Source organism: Gymnoscopelus braueri (genome assembly GCF_963280865.1).
Source record: "Gymnoscopelus braueri genome assembly, chromosome: 22".
In the NCBI taxonomy this organism is placed as follows: Eukaryota; Metazoa; Chordata; class Actinopteri; order Myctophiformes; family Myctophidae; genus Gymnoscopelus; species Gymnoscopelus braueri.
The window spans coordinates 7669632-7686459 of NC_137624.1; the positions used below are offsets into that span (position 1 = coordinate 7669632).

At 40.6% G+C, this 16828-nt stretch overlaps 1 protein-coding gene and 2 long non-coding RNA genes across 6 annotated transcripts in view; 2 read left to right on the forward strand and 1 right to left on the reverse strand.

Annotated features, from left to right (window-relative positions):
• Positions 1 to 293: 293 nt before the first annotated feature.
• On the forward strand, positions 294 to 1742 carry LOC308078440. Its single transcript, XR_013932516.1, has 3 exons — positions 294 to 489; positions 667 to 766; positions 1695 to 1742. It is a non-coding gene; the product is annotated as an uncharacterized lncRNA (long non-coding RNA).
• A 1006-nt stretch (positions 1743 to 2748) lies between these two features.
• On the forward strand, positions 2749 to 7206 carry LOC308078441. The gene is made up of 3 exons (XR_013932517.1): positions 2749 to 2834; positions 5850 to 6991; positions 7022 to 7206. It is a non-coding gene; the product is annotated as an uncharacterized lncRNA (long non-coding RNA).
• Positions 7207 to 11835: 4629 nt separating this feature from the next.
• The window catches only part of pitpnm2 (phosphatidylinositol transfer protein, membrane-associated 2), a 90368-nt gene continuing 85375 nt past the window's right edge, over positions 11836 to 16828 (reverse strand). For all 4 annotated transcript variants that reach the window (XM_080418879.1, XM_080418881.1, XM_080418878.1 and 1 more), the window contains one exon: positions 11836 to 15785. In XM_080418879.1, the coding sequence (XP_080275005.1) occupies positions 15390 to 15785 (396 nt within the window). In that variant the 3' untranslated portion in view covers positions 11836 to 15389. The remainder of the gene's footprint in view (positions 15786 to 16828) is intronic.

A 16828-nucleotide genomic window follows, 5' to 3' on the forward strand; every position in this document is an offset into this window, starting at 1 on the left:
TATTGTGAACTGTACTTCCATGTGCTCTTTTCTATGCAAACTTCTAAATAAAGTATTCAATCAATCAATGGGAAGGTTGATTGAATCTCTCTCTCTCTCTCTCTCTCTCTCTCTCTCTCTCTCTCTCTCTCTCTCTCTCTCTCTCTCTCTCTCTCTCTCTCTCTCTCTCTCTCTCTCTCTCTCTCTCTCTCTCTCTCTCTCTCTCTCTAAACATACACCCCCCATATATCTTGGTGTGTCCTGGGATCTGTTGGCTATGCCAGGTGTGCCTTGGCACCAAAAGGGTTGGGAAACACTGCTCTAGACCAAAGGTCGTAACAACAATAATGGAAAGTAGTATCTGATCATAATATGGAAAGTGAAAGCAGCTAGGTGAAGGATAAAAATAAATAAAAAGCCTGACCACAGATCTGAGAGTGAGTAATCCAAAAAGACATCACATCATTTGTCTGAAAGAAACAAAACTACTGTACCATGGCTACAACTCAGGTTAGTGAACTGACTATATCTCATATACTGTATTTAGTCAAACTGGGACATTTTTGGGTTATCCTTTTGGCATAACCTTTGACTGTACTACCTGTACTGTTAACAAACTTGCTAATAAAGTATTGAATCAATCAATCAGAACATTCCATTTTGTTTTCCATACATTGTATTTTCCAGGAAAAGCCAAAGGCAGGAGACATGATTGACATCTTCCGAGGACGCTACTGGCACTGGGCTATTTACGTTGGAAATGGCTATGTCGTTCATGTGCAAGCTGGTGAGTCTGTCATGTAAACATCTGTCAGGGCAGTCTTCCTCAACTCAAATACTGATGAAAGTCAATGCTGGACAGAAAATAACATTTATTTGAGATCCAGGAGTTTAGTGGTTGCCCGAAAGGGCAACTACACTATACAGTAGTACACTATAGTGTGTGGCACACACTCGAGCCATATGTCAAATTGACCGGCTTCATTGTGAATCGTGTGCGTGTAATTTGCTAAGAGACACGTTGTATAGTTGAATTGATATGAATTAATTTTCCCCATTGACTTATAATAGGAAAATGCAAAGACTCCCATTCAAGTATTTTTCTCTCGGAAACCGTAAGGGCTACAGTTACAACACTTAGAGGGGAAGTTCATAGTCCAGTGCCCAAATTATGAAAAAAATAATTACACCAATTACAGCATGTTGGCGCTATAACAGCCCACTTTACGTTTCGGCGTATAACTCTTGAACCGTAGGTCGTAGAATCTTTATTTATTTTAGGTGCAACCACACTTGCAATTTCCCAGAATTGCGCCTTTCTAGTTGTTATTTGTTGTTCTGCAGGAAAGCATTTTGTAATTAAATGTTATTCTTTAACCTGGGCCATTTGGACCATAAATAAAACAAATAGGGCCTGGGATTAAAAAAGAAAAAGAAGAAAAGTCTCCTGTGCAGGTGCTGAAATTGTAACCACTGAGCTAATAGAGCCTGCATGCTTGCTTGAATTGAATTTTGACCTTCAGGCAGTACTGCTTGTCAACGAGTCGTGTCAAACCAGACACAGGATCTAAATGTCTCAATAAAAGAACAGGGAGGGAGACAGAACATTGTAATCACAAGAAAAAAAGTGACTAAAAGTTTTTGTTTCAAAACATGTTGCAGAATTCGAACACAAATGTCTCTGTAACCCCTTGTCTCTTTATCTGTACTTATAGAGGATGGAGAAAGCAGCAAAGGGTTAGCTGACAGCAGCAGGTCTGTGGCAGGCACGCCGGAAGGGGTTAAATAGTGGGGGGACAGCGACGACGTCATGACTCCCCCCTTCCCCCCGCCCCCCACCCACTGCGTTGCGGGCTTGTAATTAATTCATGAAATGACCATAAAACAGTTAACAACACTCTACCCATCCCAGTGTGTCCCATCCTCAAATGTTTTACTTAAGTAAAAGTATCAAGGGTTAGAAAACTTTTTTTTCACATTTGAAAACTTGTGAAATGGGACCTTCTGCATAATGAGTAGCCTACTTTTACTTTTGGTACTTTAAATACATTTTGATACCAATACTTTTCTACTTTTACTCAAGTACATTTTGAATACCTTACTTTTACTTGTAACAGAGTATTTTTACTTCGCAGAATTGATACTTTTGTTTAAGTAAAACATTTGAGTACTTTTTCCACCACTGGTATTCAGTGCATGCAGTGAGTGACTGTTAGTGCACACAGGACGAGGGAGTTGAGGGACACAGCATAGCGACCCTTCATTTCAATAATGACAATAATGACACCCTCCCCAAAACCTGCAGAACATGTTTAGCACAGCCACAGTGATCAAGACTTGTTTATTAGAGGCAATTAGCATGTCTGGCTGGGGCCGCTTGACAATGCGAACGGTGGGGTGGGCGGAGGCTGCGGAGCTACTGCGCCGGTAGAGAAAAAAAAAGACAATGTTTTTTTTTCAAAAGTTTTTTTTATATATATAAAAAAAAGAAGTCGATAGCTGAAAAGTGGGGGGACACAGAGGACCGTGTGACCCCGCCTCCGGCGCCTATGGTCTGTGGTAAAGAAACAGAAGCTTATGGACGTGGTCGGGGATGACCAGTGGCAAGTCAACAATTACTGGGACAAAAAACATAAGCCACGACCAGTCGATGTCATAGTCAAAGAGGCCCTTGCACAGGTGGGGAGGAAGGTTGACTACAGTCTCCTCAATAAGAATTGTGAGCACTTCACCACTAAGCTGCGCTATGGCGAGGCACACTCTTGGCAGGTAGGTGTCATTTCAGCTTCTTCCATAAAATCTCAGTGAACTTCCATACCTAAACTACTGTGTGGAGGTATGGGGGAACACATACAGTGGGCCCTATTCCCAGGGACATTTGAACAAACCACTAATTAGGGATTTCGGACTAGGCAAGAGGCGTTTCCCCGCAAAATTCGGTATTCTATGGCACCCCCGTGACCCGCCAAACACCTGAGCTACCCGTTACATTATGCATAGGTGTGGTTTGGGCGTTACAATGATAAAACCAATCACGTGCCAGAAGCCATTGCCTTTAAGAGAAGACTGCGCTAGCCGTCATCCCGATCCAATATATGCTCTAGCCTATCTACCTGTCTGCACTGTTGCCTGGTCTGATTATTATAAGCCACATTGGGCTTGTTTTCCTTCTTTTTTTTTATTTTATCCAAATACATTTTTATATTAATTTGTAGCCTATTGTGTTCACAATAAGCTTGTCATATTAGTCAGATCCGGAATAGTAAATGAAAGCCATTTAAAATATGTATACTATTGGTACACACTGGCTGCTCCCAAATAATTAATTACATCATGTTGCGACAACGCTCCTACGTGGTACACAGACAAACAGTAGCACATGGGTATAATAAATTGGACAGTTTTAGGAAAGGTCTATAGCCTATGTACTCACGTTGGCTGTTATCGTTCTATTTCCACCGTTCTAATGGATTCCAGGGGTGTGTAAACATCTCTGAAGTTGCTCCATAGTTTCCTCTGAAGCAATCTGGGAACCCATCGCCAACTGAAAATGAAAAACAGCGCCCTCTGCTGTTTGTTCTATGTCTGTTGGCTCTGGGGGGAAGAAAACGTAGAGCCAGAGCACAAGGAGACCGGTGTTTGTGTATGCCTATGCCGCGTCACTTCCGGTTGGTGCGACTATGTTTTCATTCCCACTAACAATATTTCTACACGGAACACTAACACCACTTCTCCCAGAGAACATGGATCGTTTTGGTTATAAGCCCACTTGTTTCTATGATGAAAGAGTAAGTTAAAATGTGAATATATTTCCGTGGTTTTGTCTGCTCCGCGGACGCTATTGTTAAATTAGTTTCGGTTTGTTTCGAGGGGGAAAGATCGACGGACATGTGAATCCCGCCCACTACATTTGATTGGGTAAAGCGCGGCCTGCTTCCTGATCTGAAGGCACGCCCACTTGTAGCCCAGTGTGTACATGTTACGACGAGCCTTCACGACAGATTCTCACGCAGTGCAGAATCTGTTCTTGAGAGATTACCTCTGAAGTGACGCAGTTAAAGTTAACTTACATCCATATTGTCCCCGTTATCTTTCATCATCCACCTTTGTTCAGTAATCCCGAACAGAGCTAAATTTTAAGTTTACATCAATCAAAGCCTCTCAAACCCAGACACATTGCTGCGATGCGTATGTGCGTCGCCTACCTACCCAAAATAACAGACATACAAGCTATCAACGGCGCTGCATCATGTCGTGTCGACAGCTTACAGATCTGTTATTTTGGACAGCATACAATGAGGCGCGCGCGCGCCACGGAGTAGCCTATCACTAAACCAAAAACATTACATTACGTGGTCAACAACATAGCCTACTAGACATGTAACTTGCTTGGAGCTTTTAATGCAGTGGTTCTCAACCTGTGGGTCGAGACCACAATGGAGCACCCAACGCCTGGCGAGCTTGTAGATCTGCTATTTTCACAATATTTATCTGTGGAACCGAGTCAAACAAAATGGGGGGGTCCCCAGTTCAAATATGGTTATTTTGGGGGGTCATGAACGTAGCGTTTACGCAGGGAATATAATAATAATATAGCAGGCTAATATATATAATATAGGCTATAATATAATATTCACCCGCACGTCCCGCAGCATGGGTTTAATGAGACAGCAGCCAAAATGAAAATCACACTATGATCCGATCATCTTATAAAAAATGTAAGTGCTTAAGATTTTAGCCCAAACCCAACGGGACCCGACCCGGCCCGTCGGCACCGGCTGAGCTGGGTCTACGTTTTTTTTACATCCAAATAAATTCACATATTAATTAATTTGTAGCGTAGGCTATTGTGTTCACAATAAGCAACTTGTCATATTAGTCAGATCCCCAAGAGTATATGAAAGCCATTTAAAATAGTTATATATTCCTACACAGCTGATGCCAAATAATTAATCAACAGGGCAGCGCAACGCTAAAGTAGCCTAGGTCAAATCAATCACTGTCTTGTCATGACGCAGCAGTAGAGAGCTCCCTTTAAAGTTTAAACCATAACATGACATAAATAATGGATCTTCAGAACTTTCTTCATGTCTTTTTCACCTCAAAGTAAATGTTGGATTACTTCTTCAAATGAAAGCACAGGCAGCGGCCAGAAGGTAACATTGTGATTTCTCCATTGCAAAAATGATTACGGTTATTCTATGAAACATATATTTCATAGAATAACCATAATCATTTTTAAAATGGTTATGGGGAAGTGTATATATTTATATAGCCCTATTTGCTCCAAGCTGTTTTTTAAATAAAATATAGACTGTTAGGGTAGAATGACTCCTGTTCTTAACGAATTACCAAGATTTAATGAGAAATAAGGCTTCTTTAGAAAAATGACTGACGGGCTGGGCTGGGTCTAATTTGTCAATTATTAGTCGAGCCAGGCTGAAATATTTAGGGGATATGAAAGCTCTAGTTAGTAGTTTGAAGTGCTCATGTGGCTAGTTGCTTCTTTTTGTTTTCATAGACCTGCGGACTGCGGTTGCTTATTTCTCTCCAAGGCTGGCAACATGGCTCATGGTCCAACGCACAAAGCCATTGTAGTGTCTGTGTGCACTTGACGGGTGATTTTATAAACCAGCGGGTGCTTTTAGAATCCACTATCCCCCCTCCCCAAGCCGTACCCATGTGTGGGTTGAGAATTTCAATGTGGGGGATATAGCAGCAACACGCCCACGGGCACACCTCCACGCGCAAATAACGGCGTCGGCATAATGGTGACGGGTAGAGCAGGTGCTAGAATAACCTATTGGGGCGGCGCAGGTCCATTATCCCGATTTAACGGGGAATTTTTCGCCACAGAATGGGGCCGACAGGGCTCTATTTTCGGCCTAAGTTCCTATACCCACCATTTAGGGATTTAGCATTGCGCAAGGGGCGTTCCCGCGCAAAAGTTGCCTAAAGTTGTCTATGTCCGTGGCACTTTCTTTTTTTTTCCTTCTTTTTTTTAATGAAAAATACTGTCGATCATTTTTCATTATAATGTAAAAACATATCCTAAATATTCACAATCTAATAAAAAAAAATATGTTTGAATAATTTTGGTGACTCTTTAGTGTCGGGATGCTCATTAACATGTTGCAGGAGATTTGTTGTAAGTGGTACCCGTACATGATTGCATCAGGACAACAAGACAGCAAGAAGTAATGTTTGCTAATAGCTGCCTTAATTCCCTGAAAATGTCAAAATGTGCGTTCAATCCTTCGTGGGATAGTATTTTTTTGACGTGTGTCAGACAATGAAACAATTAAAGTCAACGGTATGCGAGTGACCACAGTGAAAAATTTATGAAAAAGGAAAAAAGCAAAAACAGATGACATGTCACCAACCAAGGCAAAGGAGGGCAGAACTGGACAAGTAAAGCTGATTTTCGTCAGTTGAGATAGTGTTTCAAAGTGTCCAATAATAACAATAACAACTATAATAACATCATAATAACCCTTGATCCACAGTCTCACTATCAGACCTCCTCCTCACCTCTGATCAAAATTAGGCACCTTTGCATCAAACTATTGTGACACTGCATTCCTTTCAATCCTGTCATGACTTCATTAATCTCTCATCATGTACATAATTATCTGTTTTGACTCTCAACTATTGAAGCTACCTTGACAAACTAGTTTAGCTGGTAGAACTTCCCGTCACCTCCTGTTCTCAAGTAACACTGTCCTCTGAAAAGCCACCTATAACATAACCATGTACGCACCCACTCACCTTTGCAGCTAAGTGGCCCTTTTGCTCCTGCAATGTAAGATGGAGGCACTGCCTGTACTGGTAAGAGTATATGCACAGCAGCCATATTGGGAATGAATTGGGCCCCTTCCTTACTTCCTTCACAGGTGTTACCAATAATACTAATTAAGGCTCTGTTCCATTTAGTGTGGCACAGTGGTCTCTTATTTTCAAGGACCCCCATAACTCTGAGAGTGTACAAATGGAACCAAATGGACCCTCACGGGTCCATTTGGTTCCATTTGTACACTCTCAGAGTTACACACCCACCATAAGGGGCCATTTGGGAACCAAAATGGAGTGATTCCAGTGAGCCAACATGCACAATATCAGCACCCTGACCAGAATGGAACAGAGCCTTCATTAGTATCATTGGTAACACCTGTGAAGGAAGTAAGAAGAGGCCCAATTTCTTTCCAATATGGCTGCTGTGCATAGAGCCTATTATGGAAATCCCAAACATGGAATATACTTGGACCTTGGCACATTTAATGCCTGTTTCAGGACTGCCCCCTAGCTGCCAGTATACAGAGGATGACTTCACAGTCTCCAGGTTTTCTAAAGTATAGCTAACCACTTTAACCCTGCCATTTAGCCATAATAGGCTAAAAAGAAAAGAAAATAGCTGATCTACAAGCTCACAACATGCCGTGATGAGCTTGAAGATTGGCCTTTCCCACACAATAAGTTTGATTTTATTTTTATTAGATTGTTTTGATAAGTGGCTCGTTTTAAAATGTGTAGTAGAATAGAGTAGACACTATGTGTTCCTGGTAACATTATTGATCACTTGTTTTGCATGTCGGAAAATAGTTGGGGGGGCCTATGTACAGAAAAACTGTTATGTGCCTTATACCATGTATAAGGCACTAATAATATACTTCCACGCAGTTAGGGAATCCCAGTATGCACCTAGGGGAACTTATGTATTTAAGAAAAGAAAGGCAAGGGCCAACACAAAAGGTAGGTGTATATCAGTAAAAGGGGTTAACTTATGGAATAACAGTAATTGCTTAATACATAGATCAATGCATTTATTATTAATGAGTAATAGGTGTATTATTTTGTATAACCCTTAAAAATAAAAAAATAAACTTGGCACCAGCCTTGGACATGTACATTATGTACAGTATGTATATATTATGTAATTCATATTGTGCTTCTCTTTATATGATAGATATATTTAGGAATATTATGTATGTGCTTATCATGTCGTGTGTGTATGTACCGTATGTATGTGTATATGTGTGTAAGCATGGTATAGGTGTATGTGCTTAGGTGTGTATGTATGTGTATGCATATCTATGTGTAGAACTAGAACCTATACTGCGGTCAGAAAGCTACAGATTATGGTGAAGCATTGTTACAAATTGTAATTAGTCAAACTCATTTAATTTCCTTTTGCTCTTTGTTCTAAGACAGTGTCTCGCTTAGATTTATCCTTTGTTTTCAGTTTCGTTAAATCAATGTTTGAAACTGTGTTATTTTGTTTTGTTTTGAAACTTTTCAAATAGGATAGCCAAAATAAATAAGCCTCTGCTTCAGCCTACACCTTTTCGGGCCACTAACGAATTACAGTAGTAGAAACTGAATGTATCAATATTCTGTTAAATAGATCGAAATAACTACAGTAACTAACTAAGAGTAGGCCTATAATGTGCATGCTACACTTCCCTCATTTGCACACAATATAGAAAGAAACTGATAATGTTGTGATACATTTAATTTAATGCTGACCGTTTGGTCTTGTTGGTAGTATGGTACTGCTATCCCTGTTGGTATGGACCTGACAAACATAATAATTACAATTGCTATTAAAATGCTGCTCTAGTCTAGATGCCAGTTATAGGCTACTCCATAATTGAATCTAGTAGCTATGTGGGAGCCCACAATAAGGGACAATGCCATTCAATTGCATGTTTTCACCTCAATGAAAGAAATTCATGGTTGCTCACCTTGTGTAGGCTCTCAAATCACGGAAACTCAGTTAGCAGCCTGGCACTCATGCACAGCTCAACTTTTTCCCTCCTTACTTACACCACAATAATCTAATCATAGGTCAGCCTAAATCATCAGACGAGTTACACAGCACTTCATGCATTTCTCTCCTGATCAGTGCTGTGTGCAGATCTTCCCGGATCCACTTATCCTACACATAATGATAAACAGACCAAGATCTGAACCAACCCAGACCCAAATGACCATAATAAAACATGGACTCAAAACATTCGGGTCTCGGACATTGTTAGTTATTTTCGGTTCAGGTACACCCATGAAGACCTCTAATGCCTACAGTACTCACTATCAGTCCTATGGAGCTATAGTATAGTGAGTGTGTTTCTATGTTGTATAGTACTAGACCACCGTATTTGTTTTCATACTTTGTTATTGTAATGTCATTGTACTGCTATCCCACATTACAATACATTTCTACCAACTACATAAAGATCTTGTTTTTGTTTGTGTGTCAACTTCCTGCAGGGAGAAATGGCTGTTGGCATGCTAGCATTGGATAAAGGCAAAGTTGTGGAAGAGGCTACCGAACAGCTCGAGGCTCAGGATGCCATCTGCCAAAAGAATTCAACTTCATCGCGATGCATTTGTTTATCCTGTACCTTCTCTCGGAATACCAAGAATTATCTCCCCTCCTGATTGGATAAAATTGGTATCCAAACCTGAAAATGCCTCTTCTGTTTTCTAAAGAGGTGGAGATTAGGGGAGACCGCGTCACTGAACAAACACTCTATACTGTACTGTAGCTATGATTACTATCTGAATATAGAGCCGCTGTATTTAACACTTATTTTAACAAAATAATATCACTTACCCTACCTTTAAAACCCTACCTTTAAAATGTTATACTACTGTATATACTGCATGTACTAGTACTAGTGAACAGTTTCTCATGCAATCTTCTCTGTTCACACCATTACTACTACTACTACTGTACTACTACTAATCGTCGATGATCATCATCATCATCAATAAAGAGGTCGTCAAAGTCTCTTTGTCCTCCTTAACTGAAATTGTTGTGCTGTACATGGGGAATGAATGAGACAGACTTTGGGGGGAGGTGTTCCAGGTCTTTTTTTTAAGTTTGAGTCCAGCACTTTATCAGCGTGCACCATTTATTGAAATATCCAGGCCTGCACAGCATTGACTGACTTCATCTGAGCATGGCCATAAATAACACATGTGAAGGACTCCATCTCCTGTTGGTGCTCCTCTATCACCGGCCACAATGTGCCAATCTCACAAAAAGCCTTCTGGTAATTGGGGTTCTTTTGGAGCTTCTTCAAGGGGTTCAACTTTCCCTTGCCTTTGATAGTGCTAGTACACATCCCCATAAATAACATAATGTATCCCTGCAGGGGGCTGCAGTACTCAGGGCCCAGAGAATCAGTCATGTTGGACATAGTATTAGTCTGCAATGCATGCCAAGGATTTTGATTAATTTAGCACAATTAAAAGACAATACAAAAGGATTGTATATTGTATTCTAATGTATTTATTTCACAGTAAAGACAATGATAGAGCAAGCTGTTGCCCAGACTGGGAATACTTTAGATAACCAGCCTGAACAGAACATGAAGCAAAGAAGAAACTAATGAACATTAGTACACAGTAAAAATCCTCAGTGTTCATTAACTCTGAGAGTTAAACGGGTCCATTTGGTTACATTTGTACACTCTCAGAGTTACAAATGGATAAATTAACACTGAGGATTTTACTGGCGTTTGTTTCAATAACACACAGTGATTTTCTAATGGTATATGATTGAACTTTTTTTTTTTATCCGACCACTTACATGAATAAAAACAGAAAACGGAAACAAGAGATACGGATAACTACTTTTAGTCAGACCCATTAAATAAGTATCGTCTTAAACACACTGCATACCGTATATCCAAAATATATTAATTATTGCCACCATATGCAGTTTTACATGTTAATTTATGTTACAGATCTATTACAATAATTGTGTTTGTAGCTACTTTTGTAATGTTATATACTCCAATTGTATGTACTGAGTATATTACTAGGTGTACCAAATCCTTTATTGTATACTGTAGTTGGAAATTGCCAGGCAGCCATGTGGTGAAATACTGTAGATAATTTGCTGTGCAGTACATCCCTATTATATTCTGCGATTAACATAGTAAAAAACAAGATTGTACTTTATCAATAATATTATTGTGAGAACTACAAGTAATACTGGACTGGGCACTAGAGAAGATAAAATGGAGGCCTGTGAGTGTATCATTTCTGTTATTTCTGTCATTCCTGTTTCATTGATATTAAGGGAAATGTAATTAATAGCATGGTCTTGCTGAAATTAATGTATCCATTTGTAACTCTGAGAAATGTACAAATGTAATCAAATCATTTGATTACATTTGTACATTTCAGAGTAAAATTAACACTCAGGATTACACATTGTAGTATTTCATAAAACATTTATGGTGATTAAAACCACTTGAACCCATACTTAGTAGACCGGAGTCCCCCAGGTGTCAATGCTAGACCCCCTCCTTTTTTCCCACTACAATATATGTATATATGTAGATCTGCAATTTTAGCCGAATGCTCGGTCCGAGATTAGGGAGGCTAGGGTTCATGCGGTTAACATAATTGTTTTATATTTGTAAAGAAAGACAAGTCAAGTAGGTCCAATCTGTGTGGATGATGACGCACGCAACAGCTTGTTGAAAGATAGCAGCTTTTGTTTGGGTGGGGGCTTCACTTCCCTGTGCACTCCATTAGGCCTACTGATTGAAAACGTGCCAACGGTATTGGTCAAAGGCTTTTGTAAAATACTCCCAATTTGAAAAATAGTTTAGTCTGCGATATAAAATGTGTATCGTTGAACACTTTGTAACGAAACTGCAGAATAGGTCAACAGTGGCTAGAATATAAATCCATTTTAAAAGGTGACATTCTCCTAACTATACTGTAGGTACAGTAGTGTGTGTGTGTGTGTGTGTGTGTGTGTGTGTGTGTGTGTGTGTGTGTGTGTGTGTGTGTGTGTGTGTGTGTGTGTGTGTGTGTGTGTGTGTGCGTGTGTGTGCGTGTGTGTTCATACTTGGAATTCCCTGTGGCTTTACACAGCAGAGAACACCCCTGCAGTGATCTCTACTTGTGGAGGTTATGCCTCACTATGATTGGGACAATAATATTGCACTGGTTAGAACTGACTGGTAGAATCATAAAAAGAAAATAACAAAAATATTCAGTTGGTCCTAGAACATTTAAACAAAATGACTGACAAATTGACAAAATGCTACATATTTCGAATGTAATTCACCTGAAAATTCCACCTTTACCTTTTATGATTTGTATTATGCAAATAAATAACCATTGAAGTACTACATACGCACATATAATACATATACAGTATGTACATTGACACATCCATGGCTCATCAACAGTCCGGACTACTAGAGGTTCAAACAGGCATACATTCAACTCATCGACAGCCAGTAGTCCTAAAGCTGGCAACAGGGATGTATCCAAAAGCCTGATTTATAAGCTACTTCGTCGTATGACGGAAATAGCAGAAAATAGTCAATCTAGAGGCTCACAACGCCTCTAGTTTGGCAGTTTTCGGCAGAATGATACCGTCCTACGACGAAGTATAAAACCACGGTTACAACTACAGTCGCTAGGATAATGCCAACTACAGCATAACATCTATGGTATAGCTACGGTGATAAGTTCTTTACAGCTGTACTACTTGCAAGCATAATTGTGGCATAGTCTAAGAGTTACAGCGACATGCTTCACCTATAATGCTCTGAATTCATAAATGGACATCGATATACTTTGTTGAACTGACATACAGTACATTCATTGTTGATGCGGACAACGGATTAAAAATATTACAGTCATCAGATCATATTAGCGGCACATTTAAAATTGAGTAAAAAAACCAAAAGATCTATCCATTTGTTTCAGAAAATCATGCTCTCGTTACAAATGGCCATGGCTTCTCCCAAGACTAGCCTACTATAAGGAAAGGTTGGATATGACCGAAACACTGGCTTCTCAACCTGAAGCTGTCCACGTTTGTTTAGTTTTGGCACGTTTACTTAGATGTCATGTTGTCCTGACAAATTGTACAGAAAGAAGTGTGCATACCAGCAATTATGCCCTGAAATAAATAAAAGGTTAGGCATGCACTACAAACGTCACATAACATGTAGAAACATGAGGTGGTAAATATATTTTCGACCGTAAAACTAGTGCAAAACAACAATGAGGCTACACAGTTGAATAAATACAAGTATTTGAGAATGATTTCGGCTTTTGTGTTTGGGTTTGCAGATAGTTAATGTTAACTACACTCAGGAGCACAAACTTAGGCACTCTCTTCTACTGTACAATGTACCTGCTCATAGCTCATAAAAACATGGCCATAAAATAGCAGTAGGTAGACTATAATACATTGTGAAGTACAAGCAGCAGCTGTAGCCTAGTAAAATCACTGATAAGCCTGATTTATACTTCGTTGAAGACGACAGTGTATAAATTAAGCAATAGGTCGCTAATGACCGATGGTGGCTTCACCAGATAGGCTACACATCTGATTTTGAAGTATAGGAATCTGAGGTGTAGGCTACTGTACATCTCTCTCATCTCCCTTTCCACACACCCATGTATTAAAATGTACAACAAAATGCAAGCAGACACGTTTGCTCCTGTCAGATTCCGCCTTCGCCACAAAGAGAGCAAGGGGGAATTTCTGCGACCTTTCCCGCCAATATTCACGGATATACTTCGCCTGCTTCACCCCCACTTCTTGGTCTGTTCGTTTTTACAGTTTGGAAAACTTCCTGCCAAGTAGGCCCCACACAGGCCTTGTGTGGCCTTTCCCAAAGTATGGTAGTACGACATAAAATATTGTTTTATTAAAATCATATCATAAGTATAAGTTGAGCTTTACTGGGTGCTGTGCAATGTGAAAGTAAGAACAAAAATAAATAGCTTAAAAAAGCTAAAAGAAAACAGCAAGGGTGCACATCACGATGAAATGTCTCTTAGCAGCAACGTTTTGTGGAGAGCAGAGAACACCACCAGCAGGGGGCTCGGAGGTACTGCAAGCAGATGACCAGATAAAGGGATTGTTGCTGTGGACTGTACAGAATTAAAAATGTCACCGTGTCACTGCATGCCCTCTTTTCTGCCTTAATTTCTGTCTGTGGATTACTATAAATCTGTCATTGGATATTAAGGCCTTGAATGGCCCGTAGACCATGCTTAAATAAATGATAGTCCAGTGTCTTGTAAAGGGTGGAGCTGCAGCAAGGTTGCAACTTCATTTTGGACGCAACATTCTTAAAATAGAACACTAGTAAAATGTTCTCCGTGAAAGAGACGAGCACAGGGTACGTCTCTGTAACAGCCCCAGTCACAGCAGGATTCACAACTCTTCTTCTTGTCTCCTTTCTCCTTTTGGGACACACAATGTCTCTCTTGTGAAAAGTGAAATGTTTTCTGCTACTTATTGCCAGGCAGTTGGAGGGTCGCATTTTCACACATAACTCGGCTGAAATAGTCAGAGAAATAGAGTTGAAAATAGCTGGCCTAGCTGTTGCCATGGCTACCAAAATGACTGTCCTGACATTCATGTTTATGAGCGTGTCCGGCTAATTTGTCCTGAGCTTGTGCGTGTCTGTGAGTTTGGCCCGTAAAATGTGTTCACTGAGGGATATCTGTGACAGGAGATTTGATTAAGGCTTACAATATTTCATTTATTTCGTCGTCTTTGTCTTCGTTTTTGGCCAGTGATGATGTACTGTGTTTCTATAAAAGTTTACTGTGTCGTTCGTGCTACAGAAGAATTGTCCATTGTTCAAAGGATCTTGGTTGTCTCTTCCATTACAATCAAACGTGTCCTTCGTGCTATATTCCAAAGCTGTCATGCTTCTTCTACATCTGTATTCTTCTCTCGTAGCCAGACGACCCGAGATCTCCACCAACTGATACGTGCGGAGACATCTAAATTCAGTGTAGTGGATAGAACAGTTGGAAAAAACGTCTGCCAACAAACCTACGCACATTGCTTTGAAAACAAATATCACAGTCCCAATGTTAAGGGGCGCCCTGTAGTTATTCTTCTTCTATATCTGAATAGTTTCCACCCAATTCTCGCCACTACATTGAGTTTAGATGTCCCCAGAAATTTCCGATCGTCTGTCTACGTGAGCCATTCATGTACTGTATGTATCCCTGACCATTATCTGTTGTTTCTTTTGCTAGTTTTCCTTTGTTAACCCATCCTCTTCCTCTGCCTCTCTTCAAGTAGTAATCCAGAGATCATTGTGGTCTAATTTCTATAGGTACCAGGGCTTTTCACATGGAAAGCGGCACTACACCTGCCTTCTCACTTGGATCTGTGGGGATCCACTGCTCGCCTCATGTGAACAGATGCATTTCTTTGAAAAAAAAGTCAACATATTTCAACTCTTGACAAAGTGTGCGCAAGTCGAGCACGAACGCGACACAAACGTCCTGTCCCGTCCCCCCACCACTACCTGAACGCTCACATCTCATTGAAAATGAATTACTAGCCGCGTCAGTCTTCCCGTGTGAAAAGCCCATATTAAGTCTACAGTATGTGAATTTTATTTGGGACTCAGTAACCCTCCGCTGCCCTCCTTTTGGCTCCCGCTACGGCCCCAGCACCCTGTCGCTATGCTCATGCTCCTCTGGGTCGCCGTCGCCGCGATCCCTCGCTCCCGCTCGATGTCGCATTGGCTCAGCGTGCGTTCCGTCCGTCCTCCGGGCTGGCAGGGAGAGCCGGCGGCGGTAGTGCCGCTGCCCGTCGCCACTCCTCCGCCGGGCTGAGAAGAAATTGTGCGAAAGACGTGGTTGCGCTTTCGGAGGTAGTCTCCTCCGGCGGCTCCCAGTCCGAAGCTCCCCTTGCGGAGGATCATGCGGGCGCCGCTCGACTTGGCGGGGCGGGACCTCTGGCAGAGCTCCAGCTGGGACAGGTGGTTGGCGTAGCCGTCAGGGATGAACTGGGACCAGATTGAATTGATTTGGTCATTCAGAACATTTCACGGTTAATACACTTAATTAGAGCAAAGCCACTAAAATACATTTAACCCATTAAGACCTGGAACGCATCAGTGTCATTTTATGTCTTTGGCTATTTATTTTTTTTGTTTTAAAGCGAACATTTTTAACTCCGATCTGTGCTTCTGGGGGTCCCTGGAACAACATATTTTGAGATGGGGGTCCGCGGCCAAATATAAATTTTGTGGGTCCTTGACATGGAGAAGTTGGAGCACCACTGATATAGCAAAATTGTTTTTTTTTCCAAAAAACTGTTTGTGGAATATATATTCAAAGATTTGCACAAACTTTCACAATCTTTCCAAAAATAGCAGATCTACAAGCTCATAGCGCGGCACTCGGTGCCACGCTATGAGCTTGTATCTGCTATTTTTTAATAGCCAAAGAAATCTAAAGTGACACAGATGCGTTCCCGGATTGTAAGTGGATATTCGATAGCCAAACAGGGGCATTAGCGCAAGCAACCAGAGGGGATTGTGAGGTGCAGTTCAGACGCACAACATTTGCATAAAATACACTATTCAGTTCAGGGAAGCATTAGCGGGAACAATCAAATGGATGATGGACAAACAAAGCTGTGAACATTTCAAAATAGGCTAAAATTACGTTCTTCTACTGTTTACCGCTTTCCTCCATTTGTACTTTACTGTGTTTCTTGTAGTGTATTATGTTGTTTTTGCCTGTTTTTATGTAGGGGGCTATAGATGGAAATTTGCATTCTTGCTTAATTTTTTCAACAGCACAAACCATTCTTCCTGATACTGATTGTGACTGATGTTTTGTGTTTCTGTCTTAGCTTTTAATTGTCCACATACTGCATATATATATTTTTTTGTTTGATTTTAATATTCACAAAATGGAAACTTCTTTTTTTTGTATTGACAGGTGGCTGCCATATATTGACTATTGGTTGCATTCAAAGTATATGGCATACAGTATAAAATATTTTTCAAACGTGTATGTCAGTTTCCAGATTTATCTGATT